Source organism: Siniperca chuatsi, linkage group LG16 (genome assembly GCF_020085105.1).
Source record: "Siniperca chuatsi isolate FFG_IHB_CAS linkage group LG16, ASM2008510v1, whole genome shotgun sequence".
In the NCBI taxonomy this organism is placed as follows: Eukaryota; Metazoa; Chordata; class Actinopteri; order Centrarchiformes; family Sinipercidae; genus Siniperca; species Siniperca chuatsi.
The window spans coordinates 28,411,083-28,425,840 of NC_058057.1; the positions used below are offsets into that span (position 1 = coordinate 28,411,083).

The 14,758-nt window shown below is 43.6% G+C and overlaps 1 protein-coding gene across 1 annotated transcript in view; it reads right to left on the reverse strand.

Annotated features, from left to right (window-relative positions):
- Window positions 1-459: 459 nt before the first annotated feature.
- LOC122862637 (protein NLRC3-like) overlaps window positions 460-14,758 on the reverse strand; it is a 28,118-nt gene continuing 13,819 nt past the window's right edge. The window contains exons 10-14 of the mRNA XM_044168149.1: window positions 11,090-12,893; window positions 9,084-9,257; window positions 8,644-8,817; window positions 3,205-3,251; window positions 460-1,171 (exon numbers count right to left, since the gene is read on the reverse strand). Coding sequence (XP_044024084.1) covers window positions 657-1,171; window positions 3,205-3,251; window positions 8,644-8,817; window positions 9,084-9,257; window positions 11,090-12,893 — 2,714 coding nt within the window. The 3' untranslated portion in view covers window positions 460-656. The remainder of the gene's footprint in view (window positions 1,172-3,204; window positions 3,252-8,643; window positions 8,818-9,083; window positions 9,258-11,089; window positions 12,894-14,758) is intronic.

The window sequence follows — 14,758 nt, forward strand, 5'->3', positions numbered from 1 at the left end:
CAAACCGACTGGCAATTTTTGATTGATTGCTGTGATTGTTCTGCAGACATGAGCCTGTCATGGTTCTTGTTTTGTTTCTCACCTGTTTGAGTGTATTTAGTCTGTGGCATCGTCCTGTCTTTGATTCTGTGATTGTTCTCACCTGTGTCTCGTTGTCTCACCTGTCTAAATGTATTTAGTCTGTATTTAGCCCCGGTCCGGTCCTCTGTGTTTCTTAGACTCATGCGCTGTTTCTGGTGTAGTTTCGTTTATGGATTTTTGGTTTTTGCCGGCTCCCTGTTGAACTTGTTTGCCTCTTTTTGACGGCTTACCTGCTTGTGACCACTGCCTGCCTGTAACCCGAGGGAGCCTTGTTCTTTTCATTAAAACTGTTGAACTGAACCTGCTCTACCTGCTGTCTGCATTTGGGTCCTCACCCTGTGTCCTGGCTCGACACTTAAACGTGATAGTACTAGATGCTGCTACAATAAAACTTTATTAAAGTGAAAATCAAAGTCAACAGTTTGTACACAAGTTCAGCCTGGAGATCATTTCATCATTTCTAAGAAGAAAATATTTCTGGCATTAAAGGCAGAATCAGTGAGCCAAATGTTAACCACAGTGAAGTCTCGTCCACCACCAACATTTGAACCACAGGACTGGAAGTTGTCTCCCTCCTACAGAGACACTGAGGAACCTGGTGACCAGAACCCAAAGCCAGGATAAAGAGATTCAGTGAATGTGGTGTTGAAGGTGTGGAGGTGGATCAGTGTGTCAGAGGAGACTCTGTAGAAGGACAGAGCGCCAGCAGGACAGTTCACATACACTGCTGCTCTGTTAGAGATGGAGGAGGAGATGGATGTTACTCTGTTTTTGTGACAGACAGAGTAACCATAGTCTGAGCACTTCAGACTCCAGGACTGATTATTCCATCCAAACCTGCAGTCAGCACTGTTTCCTCTCCTTCTGATTCCTCTGTAACTCACTGATATATAAACCTCTCCTCTCCATTCGACCTCCCAGTAACAGCGACCAGTCAGACCATTTCTGCACAGCAGCAGCCAGTGGTCAAATCTCTTTGGATGATCAGGATATGGCCGCTTCTTTGTCACCACTGTCACCTTCCTGTTGTTGTCAGACAGTTTGAGGTTTATGTTAATGGAGTTTGTGTCCACTGTGAGTTCACAGGAATCTGATGGAGAGAAAAAGACACAACACAGCAGCAGTTTATCACCAGACACATCTGAAGGGCTTATTCTTGGTTTACTGTTGTTCATTTCTATAAAGTTTAATGACATTTGTCAGTGATGTTTTAATCAATAAACACCACAACCATCATTGTATTTAAAGAGAAACTGTGTGCTGTTTAGTCATCATTAATTAAACTGAATCCTGTCATGGGGCAGCAGGAGAGTGGCAACAGGGGAAGGACCAAAATGCAGACAGTTGATACGGTGAGATGAAATCAGTGGTTTAATGACAAATAGCTTGCTTTAAAGGTGTCCTGTCAACAGTTGTACAGACGTCTCTTTTATAATGGTGGCCAATGGAGAAAATGCCACAGGGGATTTTTTCATTGCAAAACTGCGAGTGGCCACTGGAAAGAATTGGCTGCTAGGCTGAGCGGCGGCGCCATATCCAGTCTGTGTCCCTGTGTGCACCTCACTCACTGACTTGGCAATGGTGATGCACAGATTTGATAGGCTGAGTAGCATCACGTGAGATGATTTACAACGCATGCAATTGGTCTGTGAGTTTCCTGGGCTGCTAAACCAGCGCAGTAAAGGCTACAAAAGCTGCGCGGTTAAAATAAAAACGCTCCATCAAAATGTAATAATTCTCAACATTTATCGATATTCTCTACAGGAGACAGGGGAAAGAGAGAGGGCAGCAGCCGGGTCAGATATTAACAGCGCTTGGAGCAAAAGTGCCCTTGAATGCTCATTAATGTATTTTTTTTGCTGTCCTAACTTGTTATTTTTCAAATAAAACAAATCTTTGTGCCTCAAATTGAGTGTTTATTTGACAATATAACATAAAAATTATACATTACTTCAGAGGTTAGTAAATGCCCCTTAAAATCAGTTCAAGGAGCAAAATATATGCTACCAAGGAAGCCCTCCTCGCCCTCCAGGGGGGAATCCCCCCTATTAAAAATGAACAAATCACCTGCTGTGTACAGGTTAAGGTTAAAGTTCGGTTGACAGAAGCTTGAAAGCAAAAACACAAGGCAAGACAGCAACTTAGGCTACGTTCACACTGCAGGCAAAAGTGACCCAAATCAGATCTGTTTTTTGTAAACAGCACAAATCACATGGAATCTGATCTTTTCAATTCTGATCTGGGCCAATTTCATATGTGGTCCTGAATCAGATACAGGTCTGATTTTTTGCAATGCGACCTCAGTGTGAACAGTCATATCAGAATTTATGAGACTTTTACCTCAGTCAATATCGACATTCGTCACAATTCTGTGGTGGCGAGAGTCACTCGGTATACAATACAGTATTCCATTACAAACATGGAAGACAGACTTTTGTGCATGCAGGTCATTCCAGGACCGTGACCACACTGGTATCTGATATTGGCCACATTAAAAAAAATGTGAACAGAGGAACTGTCAGCAGACAGACACGGGACACAGAGGTTAGTACTGAGACGAGGGAGTTTATTGAAGCGGCCAGACAGAGAAAAGCAATGATGGGAGCTAAGCTATAAAGTCTATGGGTCTTATCTTGATGGCGCTGTGTAAGATCCACATCCCACAGGAAACCGGGAGCTGACAAGAAACACACACGGAGAAGTCAGCCAAATTTGTCCAGAAGCTGTGGTCAGGTTGAGTTCTCCAGAGGTTAGAACCAGACAGTGAGTGAACCGGGAGTGAGACTATAGTGTGGAGTAGATGATTAGTGGCAGGTGTGTAATGAGCTCAGGTGAGTTCACTGCTGATTGCAGTGGGTGGAGCTGATGGTGTCTGTGTTGGTGGGGCAGGAACAAAAAAATCTGATCTAATAATAAATCTGAGTGAAAAAGTGAAAATGAGGACGGCTGATGAGGGAAAGAGGAAGCAGATAAGATGGGCGGGGCAGTCAGGTGATGGGGAAAGGAGGGAAGGTCCGAGGGCACCTGGTGGGTGGATGGAAAATGGCAATGAAGGGGCCTGGGGAATTAGAAATGTGGCTGGAGAGGAGGGACAGAGAGACAGACTGACAAATCCACACTTACACTTCCTCAGACCAGGTTTCAGCCTCTGCTCTCCACCATGGTCCAGCCTGGAGGAAGAAACACAGTCAGAGTGATTTTCTATCCAACATGAGTCCTAACTGCTGCTCAACATGAAGCAGTTTGTCAGAGTGACAGAGAAACAGGCTGAAACTCATCTGTGGCAACTGTCTCCATCATTCTGATGAAGATATAAATAAAATCCAAGATGGCGTCGCGGATGGCTGCCTTTGTGTGTTGGTGTGTGTTGTTTTGTTTGTAAGTTCAGTTTTCTGCTGTGATAACCGGAGCTCTTTCAACAGAGAAGAGCTCATGAACATCAGGGGAACTTCACCAGCGGACTTACAGTGCCTTGCGAAAGTATTCGGCCCCCTTGAACTTTGCGACCTTTTGCCACATTTCAGGCTTCAAACATAAAGATATGAAACTATTTTTTTGTGAAGAATCAACAACAAGTGGGACACAATCATGAAGTGGAACGAAATTTATTGGATATTTCAAACTTTAACAAATCAAACTGAAAAATTGGGCGTGCAAAATTATTCAGCCTCCTTAAGTTAATACTTTGTAGTGCCACCTTTTGCTGCGATTACAGCTGTAAGTCGCTTGGGGTATGTCTCTATCAGTTTTGCACATCGAGAGACTGAAATTTTTGCCCATTCCTCCTTGCAAAACAGCTCGAGCTCAGTGAGGTTGGATGGAGAGCATTTGTGAACAGCAGTTTTCAGTTCTTTCCACAGATTCTCTCTTGGATTCAGGTCTGGACTTTGACTTGGCCATCCAACACCTGGATATGTTTATTTTTGAACCATTCCATTGTAGATTTTGCTTTATGTTTTGGATCATTGTCTTGTTGGAAGACAAATCTCCGTCCCAGTCTCAGGTCTTTTGCAGACTCCATCAGGTTTTCTTCCAGAATGGTCCTGTATTTGGCTCCATCCATCTTCCCATCAATTTTAACCATCTTCCCTGTCCCTGCTGAAGAAAAGCAGGCCCAAACCATGATGCTGCCACCACCATGTTTGACAGTGGGGATGGTGTGTTCAGGGTGATGAGCTGTGTTGCTTTTACGCCAAACATAACGTTTTGTATTGTTGCCAAAAACTTCAATTTTGGTTTCATCTGACCAGAGCACCTTCTTCCACATGTTTGGTGTGTCTCCCAGGTGGCTTGTGGCAAACTTTAAACAACACTTTTTATGGATATCTTTAAGAAATGGCTTTCTTCTTGCCACTCTTCCATAAAGGCCAGATTTGTGCAGTATACGACTGATTGTTGTCCTATGGACAGAGTCTCCCACCTCAGCTGTAGATCTCTGCAGTTCATCCAGAGTGATCATGGGCCTCTTGGCTGCATCTCTGATCAGTCTTCTCCTTGTATGAGCTGAAAGTTTAGAGGGACGGCCAGGTCTTGGAGATTTGCAGTGGTCTGATACTCCTTCCATTTCAATATTATCGCTTGCACAGTGCTCCTTGGGATGTTTAAAGCTTGGGAAATCTTTTTGTATCCAAATCCGGCTTTAAACTTTTCCACAACAGTATCTCGGACCTGCCTGGTGTGTTCCTTGTTCTTCATGATGCTCTCTGCGTTTTAAACGGACCTCTGAGACTATCACAGTGCAGGTGCATTTATACGGAGACTTGATTACACACAGGTGGATTCTATTTATCATCATCAGTCATTTAGGTCAACATTGGATCATTCAGAGATCCTCACTGAACCTCTGGAGAGAGTTTGCTGCACAGAAAGTAAAGGGGCTGAATAATTTTGCACGCCCAATTTTTCAGTTTTTGAATTGTTAAAAAAGTTTGAAATATCCAATAAATTTCGTTCCACTTCATGATTGTGTCCCACTTGTTGTTGATTCTTCACAAAAAAATACAGTTTCATATCTTTATGTTTGAAGCCTGAAATGTGGCAAAAGGTCGCAAAGTTCAAGGGGGCCGAATACTTTCGCAAGGCTCTGTATTTCCCTCTTTTCTGCTGTCATCAGTGGAATTATTGGACATTCTGGTCAAAGGTGTTCTTACCTTTGCTCGTGCAGTGAAACGCTGGAGGAGAGGAAAATGTGCGTGTCTGCCGGCGCTGATTTAGTACACATTACTGGGAATATTTCTCTCCAACCTGCGTTCACTGTGCAATAAACTAGATGAACTTCAGCTACTGATGAGGAAAAACAGAGACTTTTATTCATCTTCCGTTTTATGCGTCACTGAGACGTGGCTGTGTGGATCAATACCCCAGATAGCACACATACGACTCGCCGATGTCTCAGCGACGTTTTGGCGATTAGCAAACGCTCTAAATCCTACATCTTACCAATGCAACTTTAATAAGTCGGGCCAACGTCTGCAAGACGCATGTGTGCTATCTGGGACTGGACTCTGCGCTGCAGCTGGCATGCTTCCAAGTCATCAGAGCGGATCGCGACACAGAACTTTCTGGCCAAACGATGTATCTGTTCATAGTGGCTGGTAAAACGACATGACAGTGATTCAACAGCACTGTTCTCCTGATCTGGAATATTTATTCATAAACTGTAAAACCTTCTACTCCCCCAGTGAGTTTGTTTCATTCATTCTGGTCGGTGCTTACATTCCACTGCAGGCCAACATGCAGGACCCACAGCGTATGCTCGCTGAGCAGATACTGAGTGTGGAGCGGACAAACCTGGACTTCTTAGTTATTGTCTTTTGTGACTTTAACAAGGAAATTCTCAGTTTATTAAATGGCCGACCAGAGAGGAGAATATTCTGGATCACTGTGACACCACAGTAAGCAGTGCCTATCACGCCGTCCCCACGCTTCACTGGGACACACTGACCTGATTCCTGTATACAGGCAGAAATTAGAACTGTTTAAACCTGTTGTGAGGACATCAAAGCAGTGGACCAGTGAAGCTATGGAGGACCTTCAGGCATGCTTGGACTGCACTGACTGGGATGTTTTCAGGATTTCTACCAATAGTCTGGATGAGTTCACAGAGGCTGTGATGTCATACATCAGCTCCTGTGAGGACTGCTGTGTACCATCATGCAGCAGGGTTATAACAATGGCAAACCCTGGCTCACAGGTAAACTCAGACAGCTGTGGTTGGAAAAGGAAGAAGCATTCAGGAGTGGAGACGGGGACAGGTTTAGAGAGTCAAAGTACAGGTTTAGCAAGGCGGTGAGAGAAGCTAAACGACTGTACTCTGAGAAACTCCAACACCAGTTCGCAGCCAATGACTCTGCTTCTGTCTGGAGGGGGCTCAGACAGATCACCAACTACAAACCAAAAGCCCCCCCCCACTCCATTAATGACTTGCGCCGGGCCAACCAACTGAATGAGTCCTACATGTTGCTTTGAGAGACAATGAGACAATCCTGACACCATCCCCCAGCCCTACCACAACTGCACACCCCAGAAGCTCCCCCCTCCCCTACCGCAACAATGACTCTCTCCTTTCTGGAGAAGGACGTCAACAGACTGTTCGGGAGGCAGAACCCCTGAAAAGCAGCCTGTTTTCACCTAAGTTGTGTCCTTTCCCCTCTGCTCTTCTCCCTGTACACCACCAACTGCACCTCCAGTCACCAGTCTGTCAAGCTCCAGAAGTTTGCAGATGACACCACCCTCATTGGGCCCATCTCTGATGGGGATGAGTCCACCTACAGGTGGGAGATTGACCACCTGGTGACCTGGTGCAATCAGAACAACCTGGAGCTCAATGCTCTAAAGACAGTGGAGATGGTTGTGGATTACAGGTAAAACCCAGCCCCACCTGCCTCTATCACCCTGTGTGACTCCCCAGTTGACACTGTGGAGTCCTTCCGCTTCCTGCACCATCATCACCCAGGACCTCAAGTGGGAGCTGAACATCAGCTCCCTCACCAAGGAAGCCCAGCAGAGGATGTACTTCCTGCAGAAGCTGAAGAAGTTCAACCTCAGACACTCCCCTCCGGCAGGAGGCTGCGGTCCATCAAGACCAAAACCTCACGCCACAAAAACAGTTTCTTCCAGACTGCAGCCTGCCTCCTCAACAAGGCTCCCCACTGACAATGAGTCATACCCCCCCAACCTCTCACTACATGTTTTATTGACGTAAAGTCTACATACCTGACTCAATGTGTTACATTAATGCACATCTTCTGGACTACTATCTTGCACATTGCAAATATTTTTGTACTTCATACTGTGAACTCTTGGACATTCCTGTGTAAATATATTGCACATCCCTGTACAAACAGTAATTTAAATAAGTCATATTGTACATATTCTTTACTATTTTTATAATATTTTTCCACATCTTTCTTATTGTCTATTTTATATTTATGACTTTTGACTTGCAGTACTTGCTTGCTGTCTTTCCTAATATTTTATATTATATGGGGTTATTTCAGTCTGGACCAAAGAATGGGTGTTTCCATTCGATAAAACTTCTGGGGATTCATGTTTCCTAACTCAGGCCTACTCACTCCTCTGCATGGCCGGTGCCAGGAGTTTTTCTCTCCCCCTAACGGGGGAGCTTGACCAATATGTGGGGGTGCTAAGAAAATAGTTTTTCATGACTTCAGAGTTACTTTATAATGAAGTTCTCGTTTTTTCAATAAAAGCAGAAATGGCACAACACATTCAATATAAATATAGTTTTTAATTGAATTTGGCCAAAGAATATTCAACAAAATTGCTATAAGCTTAATACAAGTGACCACAAGGCAATGACAAAAACATCTTTCACATGCAAAGGTGAAAGACTAAAGCACTGGACAGCGCCTGTGCAGCCGCAATTAATAACAAGAAGTGCATTTATTCCATATGCATAATCAGACAACTGTGCATTGGTAGTAATGTTTCCGATGAAATGGCTGTCACAGTGTCAGAAATTAAATTAATAATATCCAGAGAAGCGCAGTGCATTGAGCCCATGCCTGTTAACTGTGCACACACTTGTAAATGAACTGGCTTTAATCACAATCTTAGTGATTATATTTCTATTACAAACAAAAATAACTTGTAGGCCGACGGTATACATGTGTCCTGCTGTGCATTGGTTATAATGTTATGGATTAAATGTCTGTCACAATGTCAGAAATGAAAGGAATAATATCCACAGTGCAGCCACAACAAGAAGTGCATTTAGCCTATGCTTATCAACTGCACGTGCAGCACGAGCTCACAGCCAGGGATCAGACTGGGAACAGAATGGCTGGTTATTAACTTTTTTATATGTCTTTATTTAAAAATAATAAAAATACTAAATGTGTGAGGTGGCTTAGCTGGGGCTATGCAGATTTGTGGTGTGGCTATAGCACACCCTTGATCCGGTGTAGCGCTGTGCCTGCTCCTCTGAACAGAAGTAAGAGAAATAAGACATCCTTCATGATGACAGATCAGAGTGAAGGACATGGAATTAAAGAAATTAGAGGCACCTGCAGTGTCTGAGTTGTTGTTGTCTGTCCATACCTGAGAGTTTCCAGTCTCCAGTGTGGATCCTTCAGTCCAGCAGACAGCAGAGTCACTCCTGAGTCTCCTGGATGATTGTAGCTCAGGTCCAGCTCTCTCAGGTGGGAGGGGTTGGAGCTCAGAGCTGAGGCCAGAAAAGCACAGCCTTCCTCTGTGATCAGACAACCTGACAGACTGGAATAAGGAAATTACTGTAAACATAGTGTTTTAGAAAATGAGTTTGTCAGTGCATGTTTGTGTTTGTCAGTCAGCCTTAACAGAGAAGTACATAATTGAAAACCACTGGTCTTCAAATTTAATCTGATTATTACCTGTGTTTTGTTGTCAGTGACAATCAAACAAAAAAAAAGTAAGACGAAGATTTTATGAAACTGAAAATTACTTGAGGGAAATGGCTCTGCAAAACCAGTGTGATGCTTAACAATGAGCTTAATCCTGACCTGAGTGTTTCCAGTTTAGAGTGTGGACTGTCAAGTCCAGCAGACAGCAGCTTCACACCTGAATCCTGCAGGTTGTTGTTACTCAGGTCCAGCTCTCTCAGACTAGAGGACTGGGAGCTGAGAACTGAGGACAGAGCTTCACAGCTTCTCCTTGACAGATTACAGCCAGTTAGCCTTAAAAGAAATGGGCACATTTGACACAATTACCAACATAAACTACCATGTTCTGAACAGACACATTACAAACAAAAAGTAACATTTGCATTTTGGAACATAAAACAGATAACTTAACAAACTACTCAGTTCAGCATTGGGCAGGGCATGATGGGAAATATGGGTCATTGTTATCACTACAATACTCTCAGCACTGTGCAGCACATGTAGCAAAGTGCAGTGTGCATCACATTTGAGTAGACAAAGCTGTGTCTTCACGGTAAGTTGCTAACTAGTTTGTGAAATACAACTCAATATAACTTTAACATAACCCTGTCCCTGACACATCACATCACACGTCCTTATCACATCTGTTTGCTGTGTTAGTGAGGTAGCTAGCCAGCTATACTTTGTCAGTACAGTCAGTAATGTAGCAGATTGAAAGGTTAGCATCAGAGCATCTTTCCATCATTCTGCAGCTCAGCAGATGATGGTACAGTGGCGGTTGAGTCTGTTGAATGTGACGCAACATTTTTACCTAGTTGGTGAGATGCAATGCTGGAAATATTAAAGAATATTTAACTTAAATATTATTTTAATAAAGTTATTTGTTTAAATGAAAGTAGCCTGATCTGAACATATAGTACCTTTGCATTGGCATATAGGTTGACAAATGTATATGTTGAATTAATCCAGACAGAAAACATTCACTATATGGCGGTGCACAATCTACACAGCCACTATATGCCGCCATATTGGTAATCAGTTACTTTTCCCCTCTAAAATCAGGATCGTATCGGTTTCAAAAATCCCTCATCAGTCAGGGTCTATTGCTCTTATTATTTAATGTAATTGAAAACCATGTTTTCAATCAACCATGTTTTCAATTATGCATTGTTTTTATTTTCTCTGACTCATGATTAGCTACTTTACATTTGTCTGTGTTTGTAAGTCAGCCTTAACAGAGATGTACATAGTTGAAACCTCTGGTCTTCAAATGTAATCTAATTATTGCCTGTAGTATTTGTACATGGTTTTGAAAAAAAAGACAACAGAAAACAGATATATTTAAGAGGAGATTTCTGTTGTGACAAAACTGGACATTACTCAAGGGAATGTTTCTGCAAAACCAGTAATTGACATCAGCTTAATACTGACCAGAGAGTTTCCAGTTTCCAGTGTGAACTTTCCAGTCCAGCAGAAAGCAGCTTCACCCCTGAATCCTGCAGGTTGTTATTACTCAGGTCCAGCTCTCTCAGATGGGAGGGATTTGAGCTCAAAGATGAGGCCAGAGATGCACAGCCTTCCTCTGTGATCAGACATCTTGACAGACTGGAATTAGGAAAATATCGTTAACTCAGTGTTGTATAAAATCTTGCAAACAGGAAAATCCTGTAGATTTTGACCATCTTCACTAACATGAACCTAAAGTTGGATGATCAGGATTTTAAAGAGCCACTGTTTAACAAACAGCTGAATTCTGACCTGAGAGTTTTCATTGTACAGTGTGGACTGCTCCAGTCCAAGCAGACAGCAGCTTCACTCCTGAATCCTGCAGGTTATTGTAACTCAGGTCCAGCTCTCTCAGACTAGATGACTGGGAGTTGAGAACTGAGGACAGAGCTTCACAGCTTCTCCTTGACAGATTACAGCCAGTTAGCCTTAAAAGAAATGTGCACATTTGAAAACATTGCTCTTAATAATTAATGTGATTGAAAGCCATGTTTTCAATTATGCAATCTATACTATTTTACATGGCTAATGATAAGCTACTTGACATTTGTCTGTGCATGTTTGTTTGTCAGTCAGCCTTAACAGAGATGTACATAATTGAAACCCCCATCTACACCTACAGAGCTTTGTTGGAGGCTTTGACCACTGGCAGCAGCCTCAGAAGAGCCTCCTCTGAAGCAGAGTATTTCTTCAGGTCAAACACATCCAGATCTTTTTCTGATGACAGTAAGATGAAGACCAGAGCTGACCACTGAGCAGGAGACAGTTTATCTGTGGAGAGACTTCCTGATCTCAGGACCTGTTGGATAACCTTCACTAGAGAACAGTCCTTCAGTTCATTCAGACAGTGGAACAGATTGATGCTTTTCTCTGAAGGCAAATTCTCACTGATCTTGTCCTTGATGTACACAGCTGTTTTCTGGTTGGTCTGTAAGCTACTTCCTGTCTGTGTCAGCAGACCCCGTAGGAGAGTCTGATTGGTCTCCAGTGAAAGACCCAGGAGGAAGCGGAGGAACAAGTCCAAATGTCCATTTGGACTCTGTAAGGCTTTGTCCACAGCACTCTGATAGAGATGTTTTAGTTTAGGTTTCTCTCTAAAGACTTTAGGCAACTGGGAGGTTGATTGTTCTTCTGACAGCAGATTGACACCAGAGTTGATGAATGTCAGATGGACATGAAGAGCAGCCAGAAACTCCTGAACGCTCAGATGGACAAAGCAGAACACCTTGTCCTGGTACAGCCCACTCTCCTCTTTAAAGATCTGTGTGAACACTCCTGAGTACACTGAGGCTGCTCTGATATCGATGCCACACTCTGTCAGGTCTGATTCATAGAAGATCAGGTTGCCTTTCTGCAGCTGCTCAAAAGCCAGTTTTCCCAGAGACTCAATCATCTTCCTGCTCTTTCTATTCCAGAGTGGATCTGTCTCAGCTCCTCCATCATACTTGATGTTCTTCAGTTTGGACTGAACCATCAAGAAGTGGATGTACATCTCAGTCAGGGTCTTGGGCAGCTCTCCTCCCTCTCTGGTCTTCAACACATCCTCCAGAACTGTAGCAGTGATCCAGCAGAACACTGGGATGTGGCACATGATGTGGAGGCTTCGTGATGTCTTGATGTGGGAGATGATTCTGTTGGCCTGCTCCTCATCTCTGAATCTCTTCCTGAAGTACTCCTCCTTCTGTGGGTCAGTGAACCCTCTGACCTCTGTCACCATGTCAACACACTCAGGAAGGATCTGATTGGCTGCTGCAGGTCGTGTGGTTATCCAGAGGCGAGCAGAGGGAAGCAGGTTCCCCCTGATGAGGTTTGTCAGCAGCACATCCACTGAGGTGGACTCTGTAGCATCAGTCAGGACCTCATTGTTGTGGAAGTCCAGAGGAAGTCGACACTCATCCAGACCGTCAAAGATGAACACAACCTGGAACTCTTCAAACCTGCAGATTCCTGCTTCTTTGGTTTCAGTAAAGAAGAGATGAACAAGTTCCACCAAGCTGAACGTTTTCTCTTTCAGCACATTCAGCTCTCTGAAAGTGAATGGAAATGTGAAGTGTATGTCCTGGTTGGCTTTGTCTTCAGCCCAGTCCAGAGTGAACTTCTGTGTTAAAACTGTTTTCCCAATGCCAGCCACTCCCTTTGTCATCACTGTTCTGATTGGTTCATCTCTTCCAGGTGAGGGTTTAAAGATGTCTTCTTTTCTGATTGTTGTTTCTGGTCTGTCTATTTTCCTGGATGCTGTTTCAATGTGTCTGACCTCATGTTCATCATTGACCTCTGCAGTCCCTCCCTCTGTGATGTAGAGCTCTGTGTAGATCTGATCCAGAAGGGTTGGGTTTCCTGGTTTAGCGATCCCCTCAAACACACACTGGAACTTCTTCTTCAGGTTCAACTTGAAATTATGTCGGCACACTGCAGCAACAGTTCCTGAAGGAAAAAATTTTTTTCAGTCAGACACTTACATCAAGAAATTGACCATTGATAGCAAATGGATACATAGTTGGATTTGGCATGAAAGGCTCTGCTCTGTGAACAAACTCTTAAAGAATCAAAGCAGCAACAAGCACTTTGCTGGTGAAACATAAACCCCCAAAACAAATCATTGCTTCCTGTTTAATAAGTACTAACAGTTTCACAGTCACAGGTTGTCCATTTATAAATGGTTGCCAAACTCAAGAGCACGGACCTTATGTAATATGAGATGCTAGTGAGGAGAGGAGAGCTATGGACACATGAAAGTAGTGTGCTGCTGAAAGCGCAACTCTTTTTGTTGAGACTGTGATGGACAAAGAATGATATAGTTTGTAGACCAGAGTGGACCTGATGGGCTGCCCCAACCACAGAGTCAATAGCAACAACACTGTGGGAAAGTGGAGCGATGGTGGAAAACTACTCAAACTCACCAGGGTTCAGGTAAGGCCAGCATCCTTTCTTGTTGTTGGCAATCAAGGCATTACATTTATGTTAGAGCCTGTTAGCAGCTGGTACAGCCTAAAGGCTCTGTGGTATTTAGTCTCTAGGCCAAACCACAAATCATTTTACTACTGCTACTACCTGTGAACATACAGCTCAAAAAGGAAGAATTAATTGTGATTGCAGAGCAGAAAGAAGTTGACTTAGAAGAAAATATGGCAAAATTGGCTGTAACATGATTATTGGTGGATGTTCTCAGTTTAAAAGCTATTTGGTTAAAGAAAGAAAAGGAAAGAGCAGATAGAGAAAATGAGAAAGCTCACCAGGTGGAGAAAGTTAGAGCAACATGGTGGGAAGCTGAGCCATCTTTTGATATTAAGCAGGTGTGCATTTTTCTACCACCTTTTCATAGTAGTAATCCAGAAACTGATGGCTTCATTGCTGTGATGCCTGCACTCACCAAAGACCTCATTTTACTGGTGCAGTTTGGGTTTGTTGTGCCAAAACGTGCTTTAAGGTGCCATTCTCTTTATGCTACTCACAAAAACAAATGTTATACATCCTGTCCTTTAGTAACAGTGATATCGGTGTGCAGACACCTCACTGATATCACTGATGCTAACGTTGCCTGCAGACTAGCCAACATAAATGAATGCCAATGATGTTCTGACCGGTTTTAATCACCCGCTGCAGAGCCCTCCGGTCCTGGGCCGTGCACATACCATGCCAGTTTGTGATGTTTGCAATCAGGATGCTTTCTGTTGCTCCTCTGTAAAAGTTAATAAGAACTTGGCACGGGAATTTAGTCTTCTTAAGTTTCCTTAAGAAATAAAGCCGTTTCTGAGCTTTCTTTACCAGGTGGAGATGTGGGAGGACCATGTCAGGTTCTCTGTGATGCTGATTCTCAGGAACCTAAAACTGTTCACCTGCTCCACCTTAGCTCCACTGATGTAGACAGGGGTGTGTTTCTTTGCCTCTTTTTCCTAAAATCAACGATCAGCTCCTTGGTTTTGCTGACGCTGAGCAGTAGGTTGTTCTCTGTGGACCATTCTGCAAGATTGTTGATTTTGTTCCCATATGAAGTTGTTGTTTGTAATCCAGCTGATGATGGTGGTGTCATCTGCAAACTTCACCACAGAGTTGTCTCCGTGTCAGGAGCTGCAGTTGTGGGTGTACAGCATGAACAGGAGGGGGCTGAGCACACAGCCCTGGGGGGCTCCGGTGTTGAGCACTAGAGTGGAGGAGGTGTGACAGCCAATCTGTTTGTGAGGAAGTCCAATATCCAGTTGCAGAGTGTGGTACTCAAGCCCAGAGTGCTAACTTTTCCAGTCAGTTTTATGGGGGAGATTGTGTTGAATGCTGAGCTGAAATCAACAAAC